Raw genomic sequence first — 26,586 nt, 5'->3', positions numbered from 1 at the left:
GTTTTGTTGGTATTTTTCTGCTTCTTGAAAATGAATCGATTGTGTTAAAAACGTAAAATGCGAAAATAAAATGCTCGCTAAAGCGGTTTGTGTTTCCCGGGTCAAATGTGAAGAAAAAGGAGTCTAAAAAATGCACAAAATGGTTAAATTATTCTTCAGGTAAACATTATGGTTAAAATGCAACAACAACAAAAACAAAAAAAAAACACAAAAACTCGCTCTCCCACTCTCTCGCTCTCTGCGCTTTTATATTTTTATGAATGACGTAAGCGCGCGCCGCTTTGGAGCCAGTGTTGCCAAAATGTTGTCTTAAAAATAGCTGAAAAACGTAGCTAAAATGAAAACAGTGTTTTTTAATAGAAGTTCTACTTTATAAATTTAATGTTGTTATTATTATCATGCCAATAACCACCAACTCATCATCGCTTTTGTAATTTGCCCTTTTTTATGCGCTTTGCCTATAATAGAAGCAACATTTTCCGTGTCGGCTTATTTCATAAGTAACAGCTTATATTGTTTTCAAATCAAAATTTAAAATAGTTGTTTCTTACCTTATAGCTAAAATTAAGCATATTATCGAGAAGCTCATTCTAGTTTAGTTTTGCTTTATTAAGCAAAGCATTCGACCGGGGAAATAAAACTAACAAAACTATGCAATTGATTCCGCACTAGTTTACTGTTACTTTGGCTAATCCTGAGTTTTGAACAAAAAACAGATTTAGCTACAAAGTAGCTGATTCGGCAACACTATTTGGAGCCCCCATTCAAAAGAGCGGCGACAATTGCCTTACCTATGGTACATAGACAAAACACAAAAGAGCGGAATAGAGAGAGACTCTCTTAAGTTGATTTCTTTTTTTGGTCAATGACCTAAGTATTCGCTCCGTTAGTTTTCATTTTACCCAAAAGCTCCTACAAAACAAATAAAATTGTTATTCACCCAAGGAGCTAGACATTTGAACAAAATTTCTTTGATAGTTGAACGAACCCAAAGGAAGGTTGACTTATTGTTTAAACAAAAAAACTTTTGTTCATTCAGCGGCCATCGAGCGTTAAATCGGTCTTCCGTGTAAGGATGTTGGGCTCCTTGTCCAAAGCAGGAGTCTTGGGGGCATCATCATTGACAGATCGTAACATTGGATCTAAAATTGATCTCTGCGCCGCATTAACAAATAACGGTCCCGGCGCCTTGGCTTGCCCTGCGCTATCAGAGGGTTGTTAAATAATTTTTTTTTTACCCAAATGTTAAAAAAATGGTAAATTAACAAAAAATGATTTTCAAAAATTCTGAAAAGTCTTTAAAACTTTCAACTTCGCAAATTTGTAACTTTGCTAAATTTTAAACGATTTTCAAAAATGAAATCTTATCAAAATGATTTGAAATTTTTGAATTGTAATACAATTTACACTTATAATCACGTTATCTTTTTGCCAAGGAACAGAAAAAATTCCAATAAACCTTATTTTCAAAAATCTGTAATTCAATTTTTGTAGTATTTGAAAAATGGATAATGGATAAAATTGGATAACGATTTTTTTTAAATATCAAAGTTTATTTTATTTTATTCGTTTTATTTTAAAATATACCAAATTCCGATTTAATTAAATGATAACTTTTTGAAGTCGAATTGCAATTGCGAATATACAGTCTAAAGAAAAGGCAGATAAATTAAAAATTTGTGTTAAAAATACAAAACACAACCACAATATTATTGCGAATTGCTTTTGGCGATCTCTGATAATCGTGGAATTGCATTTTTATGTAGTTGTGAATTTACATGAGTTCCTTCAGTAAGTATAAACTAGTTTTTATTTCTCTTTTCGCATTGTCTTTTAAATGCGTATTATTGCTGTTATTTTTATCTTGCTTTTGCTGTTTTGTGACAAATTTGAGAACAATAAACATTTTGCAGTTAATATTCGCGATCAACACGGAAGAACTCTGACGACGAAGAAGATGTAAAACGTTGATAAATTTCAGAGAATAAAAATTCATTAATAAATATCAACAAAAGCAAAACCTGCTGCTAGTTGAGTAGGCGGATGGCCGGCTCCGGGGAGGAGTCCGGACGGGCGGGGCAGATTAATATAAAGTGCATGTTGTTTATTAAAAATTAAATAAATATTTTTGCTGTCACACGAAACTTGTAAACAGGCATTGTTCCGTTTCGAATTCGTTGAAGCCGCAAACGCAATGCAGCTCCGTGTTAACACGGAATTCCGAAACGAATTTCTCTGTTATTACTTAACAAAAACAAATCATTTATAGAAAATGTTTCTTTTATGGAAATATTTTAAAAACTGTGAATATTAACTAAGATGCTTTAGCTTCTAAAAGAACGGCAATATTTCAGAAATCCGTTTCGAGCACGGTCTTCTTCTTTTGCCTTTTGGCAATACTAATCCTTGATTAGAGATCACTTTCCTATATGAATTTTATCTATACATATTCATACATAAAGAGATGGTTCCTTTTCTAGTTTGTAAATACATAACAATCCGACCCACAAATTATATGTCTATTACTTTCTTTTTATACCCTTGCAGAGGGTATTATAAAATTGGTCAGATGTTTGTAACGCACAGAAGGAGACGTTTCCGACCCCATAAAGTATATATATTCTTGATCAGCATGAGAAGCTAAGTCGATATAGCCATGTCCGTCTGTCAGTCTGACCGTCTGTCCGTCTGTCCGTCGGTGCGTACGCGTTTTACTCAGCCATCTTAAGAGCTATCGGGATGAAATTTTTTTTGGGAGCTTTTTTTTACCCAGGTGAGATAAAGTATGAAAATCTTTGGGATCGGACCACTATATCATATAGCTCTAGAAGAAACATTTTTGCAAAAATTGGAGTATCCCCATGAAATTTACCAATATGATAGTAATAGATATAAAATCTCAGATCCCAAAATTTGAATCTGATCCGATAAATAGAACACAAGTTACAGTCAATATAAATCGGTTCAAACGCTGCCGGCAGCGCTGCTTGCTGCCTACTACTGCCATCAAATCAACAGAGCACACGCATACACACACAGACGCAACGCTACATGAACTGTATGTGTATGCGTGCCGTGCTTTGCTTAGAAAATGATGGAAGAAGAAAAACTTGTGGTAAAAAGAGAAATAATATTTTGTTTGTGTATTGATGAATTGAGTTGCAGGGAAAGAAATTTCAAAAAGGAAAAATATTATTGCCAAGTATACTGCAAGGGTATATAAACTTCGGCATAGCCGAAGTTAGCTTCTTTGATATTTTCTTTCTTGTTTGTCCTATTTTGTCATTTACTTTGAAAACAATAGAAAAAGTGTCAAATATTGCTTTCTATTCCTCGGCATAGGATTGCCCCAAACCAACAAGTCACTCCATGATTCCATTAAAGGAGATAGACTAACTTTGCTTCGGTTCAGGTCTAGGGAACATCTGAAATCTATTATCTCAGGGGAAAGAATTTCGAATCGAAAGTACGAAATTAAACTGCTAATTATGACTCTAGGGAACTAAGTTTTAGGAACGGACTTAGGTAGGATTCCAGGTTCCCACTATAGAAAGTAAATATTTATTCATTTAGGCGTCGATTCGTCGAATCGAAGCGTACTAAAATGTCACCATGATCGATGAGTTTTACTAGCCGTCTCTATGTTATATTTATACTATGTCTGTAGTGGGTATTAAAGAGCACAAAAATACTGAAAGGAAAAGAGAAATGTCTTGTGGGAAAGACGAGAGAGAGAATCGGTGGGTAGATGGGTGGAGGAGGGGGTGGTGGAGGTGGTGGTGGTGGTGGGAGTGGGAGTCAATTTGTTAATTTTCGCGGTGCAGTGCCAGCCCAGCGTTTCGAATGTAAACAAGCGTTTTGTGGCCCGGGGAGCGAGATCTGCGTGGACGCGTGCCATTGACAAAGAATTTTGTTGGCCGCAAATATATATAATAAATTTTACAATTAACACATACACAGGCACACACACACACGCATGCACTGTTTATGTGTATGTAGATATATTAATGTGGATGTTAGCAAGTGCAATAAGGCCAATAAGAACAGAGACTAATTAGTGCAATAAACTTGAGCAAAACGGAAGTGAAATGCACAAAATGAAAATGGTATTGGCAATAAGGAATCGATGGACTGGTCAGTGAATGAAACATACATATGTATGTATATCATTATGTGTGTATTGCATGTTTGTATGTACATATGTGTATATATACCGCTGAAGGTCGTTTTTGTTTGCCTGTGATAAATTTTTGACTTTAAAATAAATATCACACATACGCAGCGTATGCAAATACAATTTATGGCCACAAAAGTCGTCTGCGTCTGTATATTTGTTTCGGTGGTTGTATCAAAATATACGTATATTATCTATATGCTTTTGTTATCCAACCTTTTTTTCCTTTCGCTTATCTCCTGCCATATGTGTGATTATATATGTATACAATACATATATGTATGTATGTATGACTTCTATATATGTATGACTGATACTTGATTGAATCGTAGCCATCTCGTTTGTGCGCATAAACTAAATCGGCCTTTAGGCTCTCTCTATCTGTTATCAGGCGTCGAATAAAGGCAAGCAAATAGTCAAACTGAACAATGTGGGCAATGCCAATCCCCCATCCACCCATCCACTTCTTTTTGTTACTTTGTAAGCAGCCCTCTCCTCAAATTCCACTCACACACAACTGAACAATTTGTCAATCAACCTGACAATCAGTTGCCAATCATCAAAAACCTGCGTTGCCTTAGATGTGAGAGAATTGCGCGATTGTGACTAATTTGCAAATGCTGTGAATTCTAAAAAAAACAAAAAAAAGAAGCCTACTACACGCCGTAAACCGAGTGCCGCACCAATTGTCATTGACGACGACCAATCGTTGGCATAATTTAGCACAATTATTCCAATTTAGAACCAATTGATCGTATTAGTTTGACGTTTGAGGTTGTGGGTACGAAACCAGTGTCCCATTAAAGAGATTAGATCAATAGATAGTATTGCGGACTAAAATAATTAAACTCTATTCTAAACTGGCAATATATTCTTTAACATTTGAAATGCTATCCAGGCAAGGGAAAGAGAAATCTTAAAGACTTCGATCTCATCCTTAACTAGTGCTGCTATATCTGAGAATCTTTAGATAAGAAGAACCCCAGGAATGCATCAATATGTATTGAAATGTCAATTTGACAATTAAAATTTATCATCCATTGCATTAATTACCATCTGAGGGTTTGTTTCTCAAATTCAATTGTATATTGTATCTAATTTATGACATTACACTTGAACACTCTGTTATCCGGGATTATCCGAACCCACAAATCATTCAAAATATTTATTGTTTATTGTGCTTGGCCTGGCCTTTTTGTTGTTGTGGCCCATCCGAAAAATCGGTGACAGCATCATCGCAAAATGCTCATAAAAGGCGCGTACATGACAACATCTCTTGATTGTGCATATTTTTGGCCAACACACACATATGTAGTAAGGTGTTTGTGTGTGCGTGTGTTCATACATCCAAATACAACTTATTGGACATGTGCGCAAATCTTTTTGAACTTTCGCATACGGCTGCTGGCAGAAACAAGTGCCAAGAGCAAACCCTGACATACATTATAAATTGTGTAGCAACGCCCTCTTTTTTCTGCGATTTTTTCTAACAATTTTCGAATGTTTCTTCGATACGTTTTTTGTTGTTTTTGTTGGCGTTTTTTCACCTACACGCGCGCATAATCTCATTTCGAGCGGCGTCAATAAATTTTGTTTGTATTCAACTTTTTTTGGCAAGGCATATTCAATGTAGAAACATATTATACACATATGTATATGTATGTGTATATATACATTGTTTTCTTTAAGAGACGCCCACATCTGAAGAACAGTTGGTGACCATCAAAACGACGGAAACGCCATCAAACTTGGTCTACCTGTTGTCCTAGTTGTGGACCAAGAGGCAATCGATCGGTCGTTGGAGCGATCAATAGAGCCATCAATGATAGGGTTTGCCTTATCAGTCAGAGTTATCTACTTGACCACATTAGTCACATTTTCGTATACGAGATATAAGCCAACCCCGAAACAATCTAAAATCACATTTTATGCCCATGAGTAATCGTAATTATTAGTAATTAGGAGCAGATCCATAGTTTACTCATAGCCATTCATTTGGCCCAATGATATAATCGGCCAATTTTCGTATCAAGCCAAACATATGTTAATAGCTTTCTTTTGGAATTTGCATTTTGGCCAACTTTATTGACCAAAGAAAGCCAAGCTATCTGTTTGTCACCATAAAAATTCGCAGCATAAAAAGAGAAAGTATTCGATCAAACTGAAGGGAATTGAGAAAGCATAAAAATTCTTCTGCCTCTACCAGAGAATTTGCAATGGCTTCTCGTTGCCAATAATTTAACTTAACAATATTGACAGATAATTAGATCAAGTCAAATATTTTACACCTTTTGGTAAATCACTTTTCAGCAGTAGACATTGGTAACCGCTCTGGAATTGTAAAGCCATACCACTATATTGGCACTAGAACCAGTTGGGAATTGCAACTGGATGAACCGAAAGTGGAAATTTGGTAAATCTTACATTGCCTACATGTTTTTCCTTTTGAATCGAATAAGCTTAAATTTAAGATCCTTAAAAAGGGAGTTCAGAGAGAGCTTTAAAAGTAATTGAAAAATGAAAAGATTGCAAATGCAAAATTTGCATGCACTATACGCTTACAAAATGGCATTATACCCTTACCTTTTCATTAAATTTGGTGAGATGTTTGAAAAAGAAAGGAGGAAAGCAATTCCGACCATATTTAAGTGTATAGATTCTCGTTCCGTTTTTTTGCTTGACCTACAAGAAAGAGTAACCAAAAAACCTTCAAGGATATGCCATGTTAGCGCGACTGAAAATGTTGGTCTTTGGTTAGTTTTCCACGATTTTGATCTAATTGAAATCAGACGAGCCTTTCATTCCTGTCTTCAATATATGTACATATTACATAAATATAGTATGACAAAACAGTTTTATCTTTTAAAGAATATAATTAAAGACATTTTTTACTACAACGCTGTTACCATTCAATTGTTATTATTAAAACTATTAAACCTTGTGTCTTAAATTAATATTAATGTGCCTGCCTTAAAGGATCCTTATTTATATGTAAATAAAAATTTAGCTTTAGTTCAAAAAATTTAAATTTTGAGGATTTTATTAGCAATTATTTTCTATAAATATTCCGTATCCCAAATATTGAATGTGTGGCTAAATATAATATAAATTAGATATCGAATTATTAACGATTTGCGAATAGACCTGAATGTATGTATGTATGTAGACAGTGCCAAATGGATATGCTATATAGCACGAATCGGCACAGTTGCCATTAGCCATTTTCGATTTCATTGATTACGTACGAGAGGCTTTCAAATTGTGCAAATTGGTTTTCCTGTTCCATGCCCACGCGTTGGGATCCAAAACGAACTCACATATGCATACATATACATACATATATGTACATATATAAATATATATGTATTCGGATAACATTTGATTTGATTGAATGTTTGTTTTGAACAAAAACACATTGGCCGCCCGCGCCATCTGCCCGTTCGGTCTCCACGAATGTTTGCGTTACATTAAGAGAGCGCGCCACACGACTTTGTTGCTCTTTCGCTCCCTCTCTCACTGGCTCTCTGTTTGTTCACTCTCTCGCTGTCGCTGTCGCTGTCGGTGTCGCTCTTTGAAACGATCTTTGGAGGAGGGTTAGTGGTACTTCTGTCCCGTTCGCTGTGCTCCGCATTTCATTCGTTTGCATTGGCTTGACGCGTTCACAACGTTGCGTATACGCCCCGTTATCGTGCGCTCTCTCCCTGCTTTTAATGCGATTTGGGCTTCCTTTTTTGAGAATTTGACGAAATCTTTAACTGCGTGCAACTTCCGTTCAACAAAGTGTGTGAGCGTGTGTGTGCGTGTGTGTGTGTGTGCGTACGTACGCGTGTGTGTGTATGTGTGTCTATGGAAATAAATTCATTTCTATATTTATAAATGAAAAATATAATTCTGTGCTCTCTCCTCTATTCCAACCATACCATAAAATCAATTTAATTCGCGCGAATATCAAAAAAACAAAAATAATATCAACAAATAGCAAAAACCAACACCCACACACCATTAACGAAAAACACACACATTGACGCCATTATTTGTTGTAATCCCTGGCTTTTGTTATTAACATTATTATTTGACTTTTATTTGATTTGGTTTTGTTCCATCTTAGCACCTAACATTCTATCGCTAACGAATCGAAAGTGAAAGCTAACAACTCGCGATCGTCGACGAGTTATGCTAATGATGATGATGACAAAAAACAGTCAGCAGCAACAAAAGTATCTACCATTGGGTCGAGCAATGTGAAACGGATAAGCGGATAAACGGATAGACCGATAAGACCAAGCATAAAGAGGAAAACAAAAACACTTTTCAATACACATCAATACATGAGCAGCCGCAGCAGCAGCAGCAACAAATTGGCCACAATGCGTCTGCAGCAACGATATAGTCCAAATACAGCAACAGCAGCGGCAACAAAGGCAGCCCAGACAATTGCCAATAGCAACAACAATAACAACAACAACAACAACAACAACAATATTAGTAATAATAACATAAGCAACAACGGCCACAACAATACAAGTCGAAACAACAAAATTAACAATCAGCGTGCCAAGAAATTGAACCTCAACATCGGCAACAACAAATCGCAAACAACAACAACAACAGCCTCACCAGCAAGAGGCACAATGCCCCCCTCGATCCCTGCGCCCATCCAGACCATACTAATGGATAACGATGGAATTACCGCTGCTCCAGCTGACGAAAACCCCATCGGAGAGACCACCACAGCCGTGGAGTTGCGATCGTCGGCAAGTTCGCATTATCGTGCATATACAACATTGCGCAGCAATTCGACCTCCGCCATTCTGGCTGAAGCTGGCCTGCCCCTGGGCCCCATGGGCGATCATGGCTCCAGCAGCATACTCTATGCCCGACCCCGCACCCTCAATGTCCATAATGTATGCCAGACGCCAGCGCAGATAACACAATTGTTTTTTGGGTATGTTTTTGTTTTCTTTTTTTGTTATTGTTTATTTAATTATTTCCTTCTCCTTTCAATTTGTATTCTAAGAACTTTTTATTTTCTGCGATGACGATTACCTTTACATACAGTAATTGCTTTACAACAATTAGAAAATTAAAAGTGAATATAGTATACATATACATACTGGATTAACTAGGAAAGATAGAGATGCATTAAAGGTTTAAATTTCTTAGATAGGCTTTTCTTTTATAATCCCCAGTTTCTCTACTTGTAAGATAGTTAGTCTTAATAGTTATTAAAACTAGTCAAGGCAAAAGTCAACCGATAACTTACCAATTTAGATATTTAAAAGGATTTAACAAATATCTAATCATGATTGTTTAAAAAAGATATTAGATTTCGTATTACATATATCTTTATCGTCATGTTTCTCTGAGATTTATATGATCGTAACAGTTTCTCTCATTTATTCAGGTATTATTTACTGTTCAATTAAATATAATTTAAGTAAATTCTTTGAGCTAATCTTGACATTTTAGTTTGTAAATCAATTTTTATTTACCTATGAGGATATAGTGAGAAATCTTTGTTTGATAATTTTCGACATTATTAATTTGTGGGATAAGATAACAACTTAAAGTATAAGCATTCAAAAATCAAGATTCTGATTCGTAAAACAACTGACTTAGGCTATTCTAATTATACTTGCTTTCATTATTGAATTGTTGATTAGAATTTGCTTTGTATTTTGCTCTGCAAATCCTCAGATATTTTGCTATCTTTCTTCGATTGGCAATACTTTTGGAGGGTCAAACTCTCTTCGATTGGCCAAGGTCGCCATCGATGAAAAAAGCATTTCAGATTAATGCCATATCGTATAAATATTTATGGGTTATTTAAGGTACTCGGTAATTTATGTGCTCTAAAAAGTAAAAATAAGAAAAGATACGATAAAATTGGCTTCGTTTTTGTAATTCAATGGGTATTGCGTCATGTGCTATGAATAATCGAGATGGAGGAGAATGTTTGAATGTTCTTAGGTGAATTCAATTGTGTACAATTCATAAACTGTTCTTGTCTGATCTCTATCTCTTACATCTTACCATATACATACAAAGGTACAGACATTCATACAAATGTATGACACAAATCTGATTAATCATGTACATATATGTATATATGTGTACATAGTTGAGCAGACAAGATCAGATGGGATCATCAGAGGGCAGCGGGACTCTTGGTTGGCGGCATCTCTCCTTTGGACATGAGTCTAATTGTCTGCAAATGATGCCAGCCACGCCTTCTCAGGCTAACGCCCTCTTCCTACACACATATAGATACATATATGTGTTTCTACAAATGTCTCATTTTGTATTCCGTTTTCTGTTTTTGCTGCACAGAGATTTTGTCATCGTTATTTTAAACCAAAACAAAATTGATATATTCGTTTTTCCCTCACCAAAAAAAAACCACAACAAGAAAAGAAAGGAGGTGGGAACAAAAGAGACTGCGAACAAGAAGGGGCGGGGAGGGGTAGAGTAGAATTCAATTAAATGGACATTGCGACGAATTGTCCCCCGCCTGTCCACCAAGTGCAAAGACTGAAAATTCAATGAACTTGATCTTTGTGTTGTGCGAAACGCGAAGAATGAATTGAATTTAAATGAAAAATAATAACAAACATATTAACACGAGCATTCGCTCTATATGTATGTATGTCTGTCTGTCTGTATGTGTCTCTCTGTATGAATATTTGTCTCAATTTGCATATAATAAAGTCATAAATAAGCCAACAAATTGTCATTTTAATAACATATCGTATTTATTGGGCACAATGCCTCGAGGTGTTGTGAGAATTTTGTTTAGAGAATATAATTTAGGCCCCACACCGAATTCTGTACATCCTTCCGCATAACTGTAAGACTCGTAGGCAGATAAACTGCCTAAGGATATGATCTATGACTACAACTAACAATAACTTATAATTTAGACCAACACAATGAGGTCTATTTAGCAGCAATAATTGTTGGTCTACCATCTAATATATTGATAGACTCTATATATTGTGTCCCAATATCGCTGACTGACTTTCCATATGCTCCTCTTCTTTGACATTGAAGAGTTCAATTAATCAATTGATTTTACGAGTTCGATGCACGATGGCAAATTTAATTTTAGCTCTGACTCTGACTTGATTTTCGGCTTTTGTTTTCCGTTTGTGATTCGTCTTGACCTTCTTCCTCTCGTTAAGTTCAGCTCAAACGATTGACACACACAACGATTTTTGTAGACCATGTTTTGCTGGGCACGTGTCTGCGATTTGCCAATTGTAATATGTTCATTTCAAATGGTGGGCGGTGGGGGGAAATATCTTGCCTAAACGCTCAATAATAAAAAAAAGAAAAAGTCAACTCATTTCAACTCATAAATCACCGCGACCGGGAGTCATTAAAAAATATAAAATTAAAAAGAAGGCAACACATTATGGAGCAAAAATCTAATTAAAAAAAGTTACGACTTTTTGTCTTTCGTCACAATGCAATGTGGCCATAGATAGAATAGTAAGGGTATTTTGGGATCGAGTGAATGCCAGTCAGCTGGTCAGAAGACACCCGGGAGATGCCTTCACTGTACAGGGTATCTTCTAGTCGTTCCACTGTATGGCCCTCATTTTAGCATCGCCTTAATTTAATTGTGATTGTGACGGTCGTTGGTTGATAGTCGTCAGTCGACAGTCGACAGTCGTCTTCATTTCATTCATGCATCAATAAATCAAGCATTGACCAGAGCAGAGCAAGTGGCCATGTGTCTATATGTATGTATGTAGTGGTTTTCATTCCTTTTTATGAGTTTATCAAAAGCACTTCAATTTAGCAAAATTGCCGCATTCTTTGTCAATTATTTTATTATCATTATTTTTATTATTTTGTTATTTTGCTTGGATTGGCTGTTGTGAAGTGCATTTATCATATTCGTAATAAAATTTGCTTTGCTTGTTTCTTTGTGCATTATTTTTAACTTGATTGCGGCATAGACATAAACTGTATACACATATGTTGTGTGTGTGTGTGTTAAGAGGAGTCGTCGAGTATAATTAATTTAATAAAACGGCAAATGAGAAGCAAAAAGAACTGAGTCTTAAGTTTAGTCAGTTAATTAATGACAAATCGTGCGGCGTTCCGCTGGCTAAGCGAGAGGTGCGACTTCTAAGAAATCGGCGATTCTAACAGATTTTGTTTGGAAACTATTAATGAATCAACTGGTTAGAGGTGCGGACTCAAAATCAACAGTAGTACCTACTACTCTGCGTCTATTTTTAACGAAGATTACTTTAAACCTATAAATCACGTGGCAAATGATGTTGGCTATAAGGCAACTCCTTTCATTACGCTCGACAGTTGGATAAATGATCCGATTAAAAAGTAACCAAATCAGCATAGAGATCTCCCATTACAAGCTGTTCACCATACATTAGTGGGGGCTGGGAAGTACCTAATGAGTTCCTCTCCCCGCCCTATTGGTGGGTATCCAAATCCGGTTAAGTTGGAACCAAACTGATTGTTGTCATCGTTTATGACTTATCTATAAATAAGAAAGGTTTCAATAAAAAACTTTGAAATTTGCAAAAAATCAATTAGGTAAATTAACTTGGCACTTGATCATTTCTACACACACATGCACATACAAACACACACACACACTCACACTCAAACACATGTGCAAATGAAGCGTTGGAGGGAAATGGAAAACTTTCATTGCGGAACTCTGGCACGTTGGCTAATAAATAATAATTAATGTGCTGGAAAATTCATTAATAATAAGCAAGCAAATGTGTGTGTTTGTGTGTGTCTGTGTGTGTGAGCACATTAATTATTCATTGACTTTTCCTTCGATACAATTGAGAAACGTGTAGAGCTTTGTAGTAAACAATTAATTGAAAAATTGCAGAACACAATGATTATTCCCAAGCATAAACACATTACAACGAACAGAAACTGAGCTAATCGTTTATAAATAACACCAACTCAAACAAATTACTAATCCAAAGTAATACGAGAATATAAATGGGAAAACGCATAGTAATCAAGGGAATCAGGGAATCCCTAGAACTAGAAACATCTCCACTCAAGGTCTCCATCCAATCTCCCATCACTCCCGTAGACTAATCCACAAATCGAACAACCATTTTTGGCGGCCTTCTATGAGTGGGTATTATATTATGTGAGACAATCGAAGAGCTGGCAAAGTGCTTGTCAAATATCTGATAGCCAAGAGCCGATTACCGATAAAGGCACAATCATTATATAGATGAGACCATGATGTGGTCATCCTTTGGAAAATAGCCCAAGCTGAAGTCATAGGCGATAAAGATTAGTAGAACTACATGGCCAACCGTTCTGAAATCGAATTTCGATATACGAATTTTGGCGACTTGCTTTCCTTTCGATTTGTTTACTAATAGAAAATCCCACGCTGCAATTTGTTGCAACACATTTTTAGCGTCAATTTTCTATTTTTGGCTGACATTCCATAACGTCATGGCTAAAGATCGCCGCTTCCTCCCCCCGCACTCGGGGCAACTTGTTCATGGTCTTTTGGCCGAAAAAGAGTTTTTCAGTGCCATAATTTTTGGTGTATACAAACAAAAAAGCGAGAAGCGCTTAAACAATTTTTGGTTTCCTATTTTGCTTTGTTGGTGTATGCTCTTTATTATTATATTTCTCTTTTTTGTACTTATTTATTTGGTTTGCACCCGTCGTTTTATTTATGCGCGTTAAATTCTAAAAATAAGTAAGTCGAAGAAAGTGTGAATTGCGAGGGCCAAGAGCGAGGCTACTTCATAATGTGCAAAGCAAGCAAAAAATCATCAAAAATAAATAAATGTTAGCAAACAAAAATACAAAAAATAAATGTTTAAAAATTGTTATAAATACTATACTAGACACCATCGCACACACACACACACACACATGTGTATGCACATATATCCCATTAAATCATGTGAGAGCCAAAGCAGCCGAAGAAACCGTCTATAATAATTAAGAATATAATTTTATGGAATGCTGCCATTTCGCGTGTAGGCGGAGGCTTTTTCTTTTTGTTCTTTTTATTCTCTGTGGCTGCTGCTGTCATTCCCGGTTAAGTCACGGTGAATTGCCAGTCACGGTGTGATTGGCAAATCGTTACAAAGCCCAATCGGAATATTGAAGATGCTGCGTAGTCGATAGATCAGAGAATAATCTGCGGCTTCATCTGGGTGTGGGTTTTCCTACCAACACCCTTTCGACTTTGGGTTAGCAGTCCGAGACAATGTCCTCTTTGCAACAGCCAAGTCAACTTTCTAAATGTTTTTATCTGTTAATAAGAATTGGTAAATCAGCTGATATATTTACTTACATCCATTTATAGAGATGTTTGCACTAAGCTCATCCGATTGGAACGTTGTTTTCAGCGACGACAATCTCTCTAACAATGACCTCAGTTTCTCCACTGGATGATTGATTTACTGACTCACTAGGCACATTTCACTGCTTCCATTCCATTTGCTTGTAAGTCGCATTCGGACTGATCCGAAAGATCGACCAATGTGTGGGAGCATCATGTTTCCATAAACCTGAAGTCGGGAACTATGAAAATATTTGCACATGGTTAGCTTGTTCAATGGCGATCGGTTGGCCGGTTGGTCGTTTGGTCGGTCGGTCGATCGATATAGTAAATTGTGGGTTCTTTGTTTGGCCGGCTACGCAATTTTCTATGTTCGATAGGCGGTGATAGGCGGCGTTCTTGGCGCGACATGGGGAAGGGGGCGGGACGGTAGGTAGTCAGTCAGTCAGTCAGTGAGTGAGGCACATGTAACCTATTTATTTTTGAAATGTTGACCTCATACAAGCACTCAGCCGACTGGCAAAACTAAGCACAGCACGAATACGACGAGGCCGTCGGCCTATGGCTGCTGTTGGGGCTATTGGGGCTGTTGGGGCTGCATGGGAGTAACGACGACAGCGTCCAAATGTGGCGATGACAACTTCATTATGAAGCATGTGGACTGTTGGTGTGTGACAGACTGTAGAATTCACAGTGACTTTGTTCTGAACCGCCTGCCACAACGTTGGCCACTATCGATACTTTCAATCAGAACACGATAATTCATGACATCATCATCGTCATTATCATCATCATCATCATCATCATCATCATCGACACAACCATCACCCAATCATCAAGTTTATGATGAACTACGGGCAACAGTCCGTAACATCGACAGCTCCAGCTCCAGCTTTGGCTCTCTTTCGCCTCCCGCTCTCTGGTACCGCTTGAGTGACTCGCTTAATTAGTAATTTAACACAAAATTAAATAAATGAAGCGCTCTGTGGCCCCTTTTGCCCTGCTGTAATAGCTATAAATATAATCCACTCCATAATTTCATTTCGCCTTTTGTTGTTTTGGCTTTTCGCTTTCCATGACATCAAAATTCGTGCGCGATAAAAAATCACTTCCAGCTTGGCGATTTTCTTTAATCGGCATTTCATTGAGCACATTTTGCATTTAATTGTTGTTGCTGCTGACTTTTCTGATATAGAAGCCACTTGTGGAGAGGGGTTGATGTTGTGGTCGAGGTTGAGGTAGGGGTTGGGGCCGGGACCGGGGGGGGCTTGGTTTGGGGGATAGTCAGCGCGGTAACCAGCCGCAGCATTGTGCAGTCCGAAGAATCAGTTGCTTCTGCGAGCGTTCAATGAGCGGTTCAGTATTGACTGTTGTCTTCTGTTTCGGTAATATCGGTTGCCAATTTGCGCGATTTTATAAAATCGGATACCCAATATACATAGGAAACAAAATATAGCCAAGTCGTGAACGATTGAGAAATACCAAAGTGATACCTGGATAAAAACATACAACTTTTTGGGATAATCAAGGTATGGGTTTAGATCAAAATGAATACTCTTTTGTTGGGCTAGTTTCAAGCAGGAATTTTGAATGTGAGGGAGTTATGTGTTGAGGAAAACGAAAACAGAAATGACATCATGCTAAGAGTAGAAAATGTCGCAAGAATTGTAATTCCTTGGGCAAGTCTTCCCCTCTTTCAAAATTTGACTTCATTTCCTGGAACTTGAAATGCTGACATATACAGAAACGTGTCGAAAACTTCCTCATTTAAATGTACATATATTTTCATACCTTCCTCTATATATATATATTTGGATCAGCAACACACTGGTTACCTTGTTTCAGCTAGAATCGATTGTTTGATTTCGAAACTATCGCTTAACTTCTTGATACTGATTTGGCAAATATAAATGTGTAAAGATTAGATTAAACCCATTTGATAGGGGCAGATAGAGTAAGTGAATGTTGAGGCGAGACAAAGAAAAGGGAAAACCGAAAATCGAAAATATAATGGAAGGTTAGGTGCCTTGTTTAATATGGATGTATGTATGTACATACTTATGTACATACATACGGTTTGGGGCTATTTGTTTCCCCAAAAATACTCTCCATATAGTAGGTACACATGTGTGTTTACCTAGCTAAGCAAATTGCCTCCAAGTGATATCATAGTGCGCTACAATTTTGGCATACAACCGCTTGGGCGAATAAATACAAAAATGGTTAAGAACCAAAAGAACGAAATGAAATGCCAAAAGACAAAACGAAACAGAAAGAGAATTGCGCTGTGTGGATGTAACTTAAAAATAAATGTTGATGTCACAAAGCGAAACGAAATGCCAAAAAAGGTTATAGGACAACGAACGGCATCATGAGATGGTGAGGTAAATTAAAGCCAAAGAACTAATGATGATGATGATGATGATGATGATGACACTACGTCTAACCCAAAAACTATCTGTCAGTCTTCGTCCATACTCTAACTGCGATGTGAAAGCTCTGCCGCATTGTCTGCCAAGTAGAAATGTTGGCCACAACTATAAATAGCTGCTTAGTTAAAGACCTGACGGTCCGGACCGGCCCCGGACCGGCCCGACGGTCGTCCGCATTGAAACGGCGTTATACTATATAAATAGCAAACCGATTAAGCAGATATGAGAACTGCTTGAGGTAGGGTTGGCTCTTGCCAGTCGGCAAATAGATTTAGATCCAGATATAACCCAGATTGGTTAAAGAATCGAATGGTGAGTTGGAGGAGAGTCCATGGCGGGTACAGATGTTATCAGCGAAAGAAAGATGTCCATTAATCAAAATCAACGCAGAAGAGGGAATGAAGCTTCTGAAGTCAAATTGCAATTAATAAATCACTTTAAATAAATTACAAGCAATTGATCCTCGTATTTTTTTTGAGATCTCATTTTCTATAGAAGGGCAAGTTCGACTAACTGTAGATAGATAGTTTCTATAATACCTTTAAGATATCTCATCAAGGGTCTTCAATAATAATATATACATTAACAGAAAGGAGGGACTGCATTCCTTATACAGACATCACCAAGCAAAAACTTTACTACGAACTTTAGATAAAATTCCGAAACCCAATTTCACTGTAAGCCATTTCAATTATGGCCAAACTCTTTATTATTTGGCATTTAGAATTTGATTTATTGGCTTTGCAGCTGTGAATAGCAACGGGGAATTGAGTGAACGAGTCCCATCGACTTGCAGATACCCTAAAGCCAATCTGTCTTCTATATACTAAACTTGGTGACCTTTCCTACTATCTTTCTGTACTGATTAAGAGGAAGAGACAAAGTGCCACATTAGACAGGACCCAAGAAGTGTGTGAATTGTTTTAATTTCATCGAACTTAATATACCCCATCCTAGTATCTAATGTATGAGAATATGGCAGAGGGGTTTTGGTTAACGAAAACGGGATATATACTCCTCAAATACATATAGCTGAGCATACTGAGCAGTCCAAAGAGCTTAGAAATTACGTCAGAGGCGGACCATTGATAAATTTTTATTATAGGTTACGAAGTTGTACGAGAAGATAACGATAAAGTGGCGACAGTTGTTAAATAAATACAATTATGTTCTGAAAACAAAATACAAATAAAATATTCCACAGGCCGGCCCACCAGAAAACAGCTGTTCCGAGAGGCACAGGGTGAGAGAGTATGAGAGAGTATGGAGCTCTTTGGGTGCGCTCTTCTTTCGCTTGCTCCCCATTTGGCTCTCTCGCAGCGGAGGCAGCGCGTCATTTTTATTATTAGTTATGACCTCATCATCGATTATTGCTGAGAGTGTGTGTACAGATACGTGTGTCTGCGTGTGTGTGTGTGTGAGTGTTGATACTTTATTGAAACGAGTCGTTGCTGAGCAAGCTGCAGGCCCCAGTCAGCGAGCAGCGGACAGCTAGAGCCATTTGCTCGGCTACCTACCTACCTGTTGGCTCTTTTTTGATACCCTGTGACCCCGATTGAAGGGTTGTATGAAGCTCGACAGCGGGCGACGGGGTAGGAATACAATTGAGGGCGACCCACCCCCAAAAGAGTGGAGAATAACATCATGATCATGAACAGTTTGTTGATGCGACGAATATATCCATTCTCTCGCTTACAGGGTATTTCGAACTTCAAGCCATTTAATGGATTTAATCAATAGAATTTCGTTTCTGTTTCGCTCGTTTCCATTGGCGCCACAAGTTTTATGTAAACAAATCATCCCTAACACACCTCTTAATAAAAGTCATTAGACCATACTATCACATAGACATTGCTAACTGCTGATTAATCCCCCCCACTCCGCCAATAAAACATTAAGTAAAGTGTCTCTAACACATCGCGACATGTGCTCGATCTCTCTCTGTGTTTCTCTCTGATGCGAGATTTGTTTTATGCAAATATTTTGTGTGCTTTGATTTACAATCTGTTAAATGCAAATATTATGTATAGGCGCCTGTTCTTGTTGTTGTAGTCGCTGCTGCTGTTGCTTATTTGTTTTGTTATTTTTTTTGCAAAGTGGCAAGCAACATTATTTCGAGTTCAACGTACACTTTTTGTTGTTTCTCTCTGTTTCTTTTTCGGTTTTGTCACTTTTATTGTTGTTGCTCATTTTACTTTTCGTTTTGTTTAATTGCATTCGGAAATTGTTGACGTTGATTACTCATTTGTAAGGCACTTGCACTCCGGGGGTCAATGGAATCATTTTGTACGTATGCAGCAAAATGAAGTGGATTTCGCCTATGGATCAATATGATGACTCTGATAATGATGAAACATCATTTGAGTTGGCCCCAGTCCAACGATATTTGTTTGCGAAATGTTCATTCATCATTGTCGGAAATGCTGATCCAATTGAAAGTCCAATCCGAGACATGTGTCTCTTAGGCATTTCCCCTTTCATTGAATGAGGAAAGTCCTCGAAAGTAATTAGATTAGATGAATTGATGCAACGAGATTTCTCGATCTTTTCAGTGGAAACCCTGTGTCTTTTGAGGTTTCCCAGCGATGTATCTATCGCCCAGTCATAGATTAACCATGCGTTTTGAATCATGTGGAAACTATTGGCATTACTATCTCGAAAACCTTGTCGTCTTAACTTGGCTTATCTGGGGCAGAGACCTGAGCTGATATTCTCTTTACCTACATACATATATTTCCGGTAGCTCATAAGGCAGTATGCTATTATTTACAGAGGCCATTACACATATTTACCGGTATCCCACCCTCCTCTCTCTCTCTCTCTCTCTGCGGTGTGCTCATTTTTTGTTATTTACTTCTTCATTGCCATTCATTGTGGCCTTTTTATTGTTTATAAAATGCGTCGCCTTAATATAAACCTAAAGAAAACTTGTTTACCACCGCAAAGAGCGACTACGCCCAGATACGAATATCATTGGCAATTTGGCTCATCACGTCAGGTTCTTAGAATCCAACAGGGCAACACTACTGGAGAATTTCATCACAAATGATAATTGTGAATCATTGCCCTGGGACCTGTCAAGTGTCAGAGTGTAGTCGTAGCAAAGGAACAATGGAAAAATAACCTAAAAAATATTCCCATGATTCTCGTTCCCATGTGCGACCGCAAAGCGAAATTTAATTAGGCGGCTTGACAGAATTTATCAGATTTACTTATTGCGGACAATAGACCTCAGATGAGTTCAAAGTTCACCGACGTCCAAGCTGCTTAACTTTACAAAAAAGATTACGAGTTCAATTGGGACTTACTCTCGATTTCAAGAAATGATCCCAAACATTTGGTTACTAACTGCCTTGCAGATGGGCGATTGAGTGAATGGGTGGGGGAGTTGATTGTGCGGTTGCTGCACTTCCTCATCCCGTCCCGGAAATCTTTCAACAGCAATGCGATCATCTCTTTGCGTTTTATTCTTGCTGTAAACAAAGCATAAATATTGCTTCTGGTTGCCATAAAAATACCAAACACACATGAGAATGGCGCAACTTCTGCCTCTCTGGGCAGTAAATAGCAATCTTTATCCCATTCACATCCCACACCACCAGAATCGGACCAAAAATAGAAGTCCAAAAGAGGCAAATCCCATTGATATGCCGAATTTAGTCATTTTCGTAGTACGCGAACCCAGCTGAATGTGTGGGCGGGAAATCTTCTCGCTCTTGCTCTGGTGGTCTAGCCAAGGTGCAAGTTTTTGCTTTTTGTTTCTTTGTTTTTTTTTTGGTTCTTGCCAGTCATGTAATTGGCATCTAGACAAGTTCCACCGCAGCTGCACTCATTGTTCGACTTCTTGGCTCAGTGACATAATCATTTCCCAATTGCTTCTCTTGCATTGCTCAATGTGTTACACCAAAATGTGTTCATATTTTGTTTTACCTTATACTGCTCTCAAATTTATTGCATATTTTATGTTGGTGTAGTGTTGTTTGCACGATGTTTGTGTAGGTAGCCGCAAACGAGCGAACGACAAGTTTGTTGAGCCATAAAAAATGTTGTCACTCCCAATATGTTTGGTTAATTGGACGCGTTTTGGCCGCCATTTCCCCCTCTTGAAGAGGTTTCGTGTTGTCTTTTTGCGTTGGCTGCAAACTGCGGATTATTTTGCATAGAAGGTAAAATATACTTTTGAATATGACTTCATAAATAGTTCATAACGATAAACGGTTAATAAACCCCTAAGGAATGACCGAAAATATTCACTTATTCAGTCCAGTCCAATGAACCCCAAAGAGAGATATATTCCAATTCTATTCTGTTATCGTTTAAAGCTCGAACTAGATTATCCATGTTCAGTCCGATGATATAGTTTCTAGTACTTTTTAGAAACATTTCCTATATATTTACTTAATAAAATGTAAGATTTAATTGCCCATCAATTTAATGTGTCTGATTTGTCAGGCTCTCTTGACGTCATTTAGTTGGCGCTTCACTGGCAACTGATAATCTAATTTTGATTCCAAAAAACTATGGAAAAATTGAAAACAAAACGAAATGGAATTCAGTCGCAATTCCAAGCTCAATGAGCATTAACGTCCAATAACAATCGACAGACGTCTCAATCAATAACAAAATAATCATCAACACCAAAAGTTGAAATAAATGCTCATTAGGCTAAATCCAGGTTCTGTCGTCGCTCAAAGATATTGACAAACGCGATTACGAAATCGTATTACACAAAGTTCTGTTTCGTTTTCTATCCCTGTTCTGCTTGTGACACTTGTGGATGATTTCATTTATGCGTTTCAAAAACAAAATTCGTAACGAAAAGTCTATATATGTATATACATATGTAGATGTCGAATGAAAACAAAAACAAAAACAAATTAAATGGAAATCAAGTAACTGCGTCGCGAAATATCTCGAGTAGCAGTATATCTGACTATAATATATCAAAATAAATTTCTTATTTCTGTACTCTATATATGCAAGCTGGTATACATTGCGTATACTCGATAATTTACACAATATTCATCTCTACATATTATTATATATAGTTTACTTATATTCTGTTTTCTGTTTTGCCTCAAACTAAACAAATTATGAGATTTTCAATGTTTTTGTTGTTGATGTGGACGCTGTGTTGTTGTTGTTGCTGTTGCATTCTTGGTCATTGCCAACAGTCGCCGGAAGAGGCTCAAACGATGGAGAAGACTCTGATGGATGCAGCTGCCACAAAATTCTCGTAACCATATATAGAATATACTCGCTTTTCTTTTTATGGACTGTTCGAAAACAAGGGAAACAAAGTTTCTGGTTTTGGTTTTTTGATTTTGCGAATTCCAAAACATGTGTCGCCTTGTGGAACGTGCCTGGCTTGTGAATGTACTCATCGTAAATGCGATATTCATGCGATATGTTTTGTAAAAACTGAACAAATTGGCTCTTTTTACATATACGGTAGCCGTTGTCGTGTCCTTCACATCGCTCAGCGATATCTGAGTTTTTGTTTATAAGGAAAATAATGTAAAGCAGGTAGTAAAATGTGTTTTTGTGGTTCCTGTATGGACTTATTTGGCATTAGAAGAGGCTATTCGATTTAATTGATCCGAGCTGGCTCAGTTGCTATTAATATATACTTGTATCATTGCCGATATTGAGTGATTTATTGGTCCTTATCACCTCTCCACAATGAGGGCATAAATATTTCTTGATGATCATAATAAACACAGTCATGCGTTATTTCCGATATCTACATTAATTTATTCTAACCGAATTGTTTGTTTGTTTTTTCCCCTTTACAGAGAAATCCTGAATGCCTGGCGTGCTAAAGCTCGATGCAATGTTGTGCCCGATGACCGAACACACGAGCTCTTCCAAGAGCTAAGTTTCCATCCCAGCCAAAAGCAAAGTGAGTTATTAGCCTAAATCCGCCAGTAGAACGTTTAACTAACGAGTATTTCTCTTACAGTCAGCGAAATGTTGCAAACCGCCAAAAAGGTGGCCCGCAAAAGCAGTGGACAGACAAATGGTCTAACATTTGGACAATTTTGTGTCTTGGCAGCAGATTTGAAACGTTTCCGGTAAGTTGGACAACTAAACTGAGCCATCATATGTTAGACTAAATGATTTTGTCTAGTAATAGGGTTTCAATTTTCCCTAGTTGAGCTTGGTTTCATTTTAAAACTCAAGTAGACCGTTATTTACTTAGAGATAGAAATTGGTGGCTACAGAATTGATTCAATTGTACATCCCTCTTGGACTTGGTTGGTTTTGGATATGATAAAATCTGTTTGTTTAGTGCAGTTTAATAATGGAATGGCGCTGATTATCTTTGATGAATGCATTCGTTAACCTTTCACTTTTTTGCGCCCACAGTGCTTCATCGATTTCGTCGAATACATCATCAACTACCTACAGTGAATACAAGTACCAGCCACTCGTAAACTCTCTCGATCATGACGAAGCCAGCAATAGCAGCAGAGCAGCTGAAACGGCCGCCACAAGCTCCTCTGGCGCAACTACCTCCTCGACATCTGCTGCCAATGCCAGCATCTACAACAACAAGAAACCGGAAAATTATGGCACAGAGCTTCGTAGTACAAAATCGTTCAGCAGTGTCGATGATACCAAGAAAAAGAAGAACGCCAATAATGAACCAGTCGAAGTATTTCTGGGTGGCTCCTGTAATCCCACCACTTGGCGAGCAGATGTGGCCATCCCCGCCCTGAAGGAACTGGGCATTTCATTCTATAATCCTGTAAGTCCAAATATTCCCCTGTTTCATCCGCATTAGCTGATCTCTATCTTACAATTTGAACTTGCAGCAAGTATCCGATTGGACTCCCGATCTCATTGAACTCGAGCATCGCGCTAAGGAAAAGGCCCGCGTATTATTCTTCGTTATGGATTCGGAAACACGCGCATCTGCTGGTGCCATCGAGGCGGCACACATAGCGGGTCAAAACTGCAAGCAGCTAGTGTTGGTTTTGCATCCGTATAAACCAAATCAGAAAATATTAAACGAGCCTATTTCGCAGCAGTAAGTTTGCCCAGAGTGTTCTCCTCCCGCCGTCCATTTAACAAACTGTGTTTCGATCTCAATTCTTTGCAGAGAATACCTCGATTTATATCGTAATCAATTGATACTTAAGGAGCTGGTCTCCCGTCGCGGTCTGCCAGTGCTGGACAATATTCCTCTGGGTTTGCAACGAACCAAGGAAATACTATCTGGCATTAGGGATCCCCCGTCCAAGATATCTTCTATCCTAGAGTAAGCACCAAAATCCTCCACACACTCGCACCCATTCTCACCCGCCTTGTTCTTCATTTCTCTTTCGCAGTACTGTGCGTGGTGCCTTCGATCGTGTCAATCCCCAAAGCGGTCTCCTCACTGTGGAACAGTGCAAACGTGCTCTCTTATTCTTAGGCTACGCTCAGAGTTTAGTTAATTTAGATAATTTAACAAAGATTATAATTAATCAACGCGAATCATTGAAACTGCTACAAAAGAACAGTGAAAAGCCACTGTTGCCGGACACGGATGACACGGCGGATGACGATCATCACCATTCTTGCGGCAATCCACCCATTCAACCTAACCAGGAGCTCATCGATTTCGACCTCTTCTGCATCATATCGGCATATCTGTCGGTGCTGCAGCAGGAGATCCACGAGAGCGGCTGCATATCGCCCATCAAGGGTACCAATGTGCCACCGCCCCAAGTGTACTTCACCAATGGTAAGCACTTATTGAGTACCGATCATCTCGGTTGATTCTAAACACCCTCTCTTCACTCTTAGCTCCCGATGTCGATATTTATTTCTCGGCCAATAAGAATATCTCCCGCACGTCGAGCAATGGAAGTGTACCCTCCAATAGCAGCAGCGGCATTGGCCATGATCTGGAGCAGTTGAGTCGCAACCGTGATAGTGGCACCTCATCGCCCCAGCCAACGACAACGGCAGGCCTGGGTAAAAGCGCCAAGCCCCAGATCTTAGTGAACGTCGAATCCATAGAAACAACCGAAATAATCACCACGAAGACGATAGAGACGAAGCCCACTACGCCAGGAGTGACAGCGGTGCCCTTTGTGCCCACCATGGAGGAGGAGGAGAGCGATTCCAGTGACTCGCTGTTCTCCAACAGCAGTTCCAGTTCGCTCTGTTGTCCTGGCATCGCTGGTGGAGCAGGATTGGATCTGCGCGATGTCTATTTGGGTGGCAGCTGCGTCATCCGCACCAAGTGGCGTCAAGAATTGGCAGTCCCCTATCTGCAGGCCAATGGCATCAGTTTCCATGCGCCCGCTCTCCACGAGAGCATACAGCAGTTGGCCAATGTCAACCAGGAAGTCGGCTCCGAAGCGAGTACTAATCTGCAGGAGCAGCAGCAGCAGCGCTCCTTCATTCGCACACGCAGAAAGTGTCGCGGCAATCAACTGCAGCTGGAAGAGCAGGAAGAGCTGACTGTGGCCGAGGAGTCGCTCAGCTGGTCCCTGCCGCCCGTTGCAGTGCGTCAGTCGCTGTACAACCCCGCGCTGTTGGACTCAAGTCGCGTGCTGCTCTTCGTCATCACCAATGAGACGCGATCCCTGGCGCCCATGACCCTGGCCGCCCATTGCATTGGTCTGATGTACAACGTGGTGCTGGCCGTGCAGATGCTGCCCGAGGATTGTGTCCTGGGTGGTGAGAAGGTGAGACTGAGAGGCTAACACCTGCAGCTAGTTGGATGCTAATCGGAATTCCCATTTATTCCTTTTTCAGCTTACTGTGGCCGCCATTAAGGACTACAATCGTGGACGTTCCTATCTCATCGACCTGGCCAAGCGACAGGGTGTACCCGTATTTAACGACATCCGTGCAGCCCTCCGATGCACAGTGGCCAAAGTGCAGGCCTACAACAACCGCGATCGCTGCTAATCCGTACCTGTTTTCTCCTTGAAACTTTTCGTACTTCTTTTATTTCCTACAAAGTTGCAGCCCATGACAATTTAAGCTATAAACTTATATAATCCTATGCATACATATACGTAACATTTTTTAGTAAAATCTATGTTTGTTTCTTACGCCTATCCCCTAACCTGAAAGAAAAAGAGCAAAAACTTACTTAAACTGTGTCTAAAAGTGTATTCTGTGCTAAATTTAAATGTTATTACTACGCGTCCTACCCTTTCGGCTTAATGCATGAAAAATACATACATAATGACCTTATAATGACTTTAAATCTATTCACACAAGTGACGTCGCCCAGAAAGCGCATTTGAGAAGCAACAAGAATTGTCTTATTGCTAGTTAAAGCCCTAAGCATGCTTATTAAATATTTATTTACAATCTGCATCCATAACCGATCACTCGATAAATGTACATATACATAGATATAATATATATATATACTTACATATATTCATGCCACAACAAAACACGCAGCAGCAGCATATAGAATTTTAGTTACTTAATAGTAAAGAGGAGTACATATTTTATACTTACAATTAGCGAGCATTAAACATTTAAACTACGAAATTCATACAAATATAAGTGTATACATTACAGACACACATACATACATACATACACACTACCCACATGCAGTGCTAGTTTTGCACTCTAGTAGTAGTGATCCACTGTACCAGCTTGCTGGTCAACAAATATCTCAATAAACAATTTTTTCTAACATA

The 26,586-nt window shown here is 38.5% G+C and overlaps 1 protein-coding gene across 4 annotated transcripts; it reads left to right on the top strand.

Annotated features, from left to right (window-relative positions):
- LOC6646698 lies at positions 1-26,586 on the top strand. Of its 4 annotated transcripts, XM_002069400.4 has the most exons (10): positions 1-159; positions 8,283-9,119; positions 22,717-22,823; positions 22,884-22,995; positions 23,291-23,672; positions 23,740-23,954; positions 24,027-24,185; positions 24,256-24,653; positions 24,716-25,605; positions 25,676-26,586. In XM_002069400.4, exons 2-10 carry the CDS (start codon positions 8,503-8,505, stop codon positions 25,829-25,831), a joined length of 3,036 nt encoding a protein of 1,011 aa, XP_002069436.3. In that variant the 5' UTR covers positions 1-159; positions 8,283-8,502; the 3' UTR covers positions 25,832-26,586. The 4 variants fall into 4 exon arrangements, with proteins under 4 accessions (XP_002069436.3, XP_023033971.1, XP_046866840.1 ...); XM_023178203.2 differs by lacking the exon at positions 8,283-9,119 and having other exon boundaries at positions 4-159; XM_047010884.1 differs by lacking the exon at positions 1-159 and having other exon boundaries at positions 8,022-9,119.

This window comes from Drosophila willistoni (genome assembly GCF_018902025.1).
Source record: "Drosophila willistoni isolate 14030-0811.24 chromosome 2R unlocalized genomic scaffold, UCI_dwil_1.1 Seg167, whole genome shotgun sequence".
NCBI lineage: Eukaryota > Metazoa > Arthropoda > Insecta > Diptera > Drosophilidae > Drosophila > Drosophila willistoni.
This window is presented reverse-complemented; position numbering and strand designations above follow the sequence as displayed.